General features: G+C 48.1%; 1 protein-coding gene across 1 annotated transcript; it reads right to left on the reverse strand.

Annotated features, from left to right (window-relative positions):
- Window positions 1–52: 52 nt before the first annotated feature.
- On the reverse strand, window positions 53–451 carry APUU_10001A (uncharacterized protein; the record flags this gene model as incomplete). Its single annotated transcript, XM_041693433.1, has 1 exon — window positions 53–451. One exon carries the CDS (start codon window positions 449–451, stop codon window positions 53–55), a length of 399 nt encoding a protein of 132 aa, XP_041549367.1.
- Between the last annotated feature and the right edge of the window lie 709 nt (window positions 452–1,160).

Raw genomic sequence — 1,160 nt, forward strand, 5'->3', positions numbered from 1 at the left:
TAACCTAACCCTAACCCTAACCCTAACCCTAACCCTAACCCTAACCCTAACCCTAAGCCATGCCCTGTTCCCGCTCCTGGCGACTGACAAACCCGCTATGGCGATGCTGGGTCCATCCATGGACCTGCTGCCAGTGTTTCCGCATACTTTTGATATGGGTGGTGATGTACTGGCAATGTTCGGGGTCCTGCTGGCACTGCATGCCGTTCATGTACAGTTCAATCCCGGGTAATGGATTCTGCAGCATCCGGGGGATCTGGACAGCGTGGGGTTCCTGCATCACATTATCCCACTGCTGGATTGCCTCGGCCACCTGCGTACACTCCTGGGGCTTGATGGAATGCTTAACCCGCAGATGCGCGGCTACCTCCTTGGGGTGCACACCATATTTGCAGCAACGACATATGATAATCTGTAAACTAGGGATCCTTTGAAAAAATTGATGTTCCATGGTGCAGGACTGAATCTGCAAGATATATATATATATTATATGGTGGTTTCGGACTCGAGTCGCCGGGATAAACTTGGGATATGAATTAAAAATAGCCTGAAACTGGATCCCCTACCTTTCTTAAGCATGAAAATAGCCCCTGAATTCTTGCTGACTATATATGGTTGGTTCGGACATGTCATTTGTACGGTCGGTCGCGGGTGGTGATGATCCCCCATCAAACCTGAATCTGTTACCCTAACCAACTTCAAGCCAGTACCACACCCTTTGTAGTAAATCAACCAGCTTGAAATTTCGCCAAGTTATACTTTAACTAATACTGAACCGGCTGGCTTAGTTTAACCTCAATCGCCCTACAAAAGTGCATGGAGTGCTACACATGAAAAGCATGGAGTGCTACCCCTGCCATAGGTGCCTTGAGCCAATCACAGTAAAACCCTAACTGCTCCACAGCGGGCAGTCCTTCAAGGACTCCATGCCGCCTGTAGGATAGGGCTAATTATAATAACCCTATTTTATTACTATACTAGGTTTAGTGCGGGTTCTGCAGGTTTAACCCTAACCCGCGGGTTCTAGATAGTTGACCCGAACCCAAACCCATGCGGGTTCGGGGCGGATCGGGTTCAGGATTTTGGGGCGGGTTGTGCATGTCTATCCATTATCCAACAGCCTATTCTATAATTTAGTGAAAGATGCGAATACAATACTA

The sequence above is a fragment of the Aspergillus puulaauensis genome, chromosome 1, assembly GCF_016861865.1.
Source record: "Aspergillus puulaauensis MK2 DNA, chromosome 1, nearly complete sequence".
In the NCBI taxonomy this organism is placed as follows: domain Eukaryota; kingdom Fungi; phylum Ascomycota; class Eurotiomycetes; order Eurotiales; family Aspergillaceae; genus Aspergillus; species Aspergillus puulaauensis.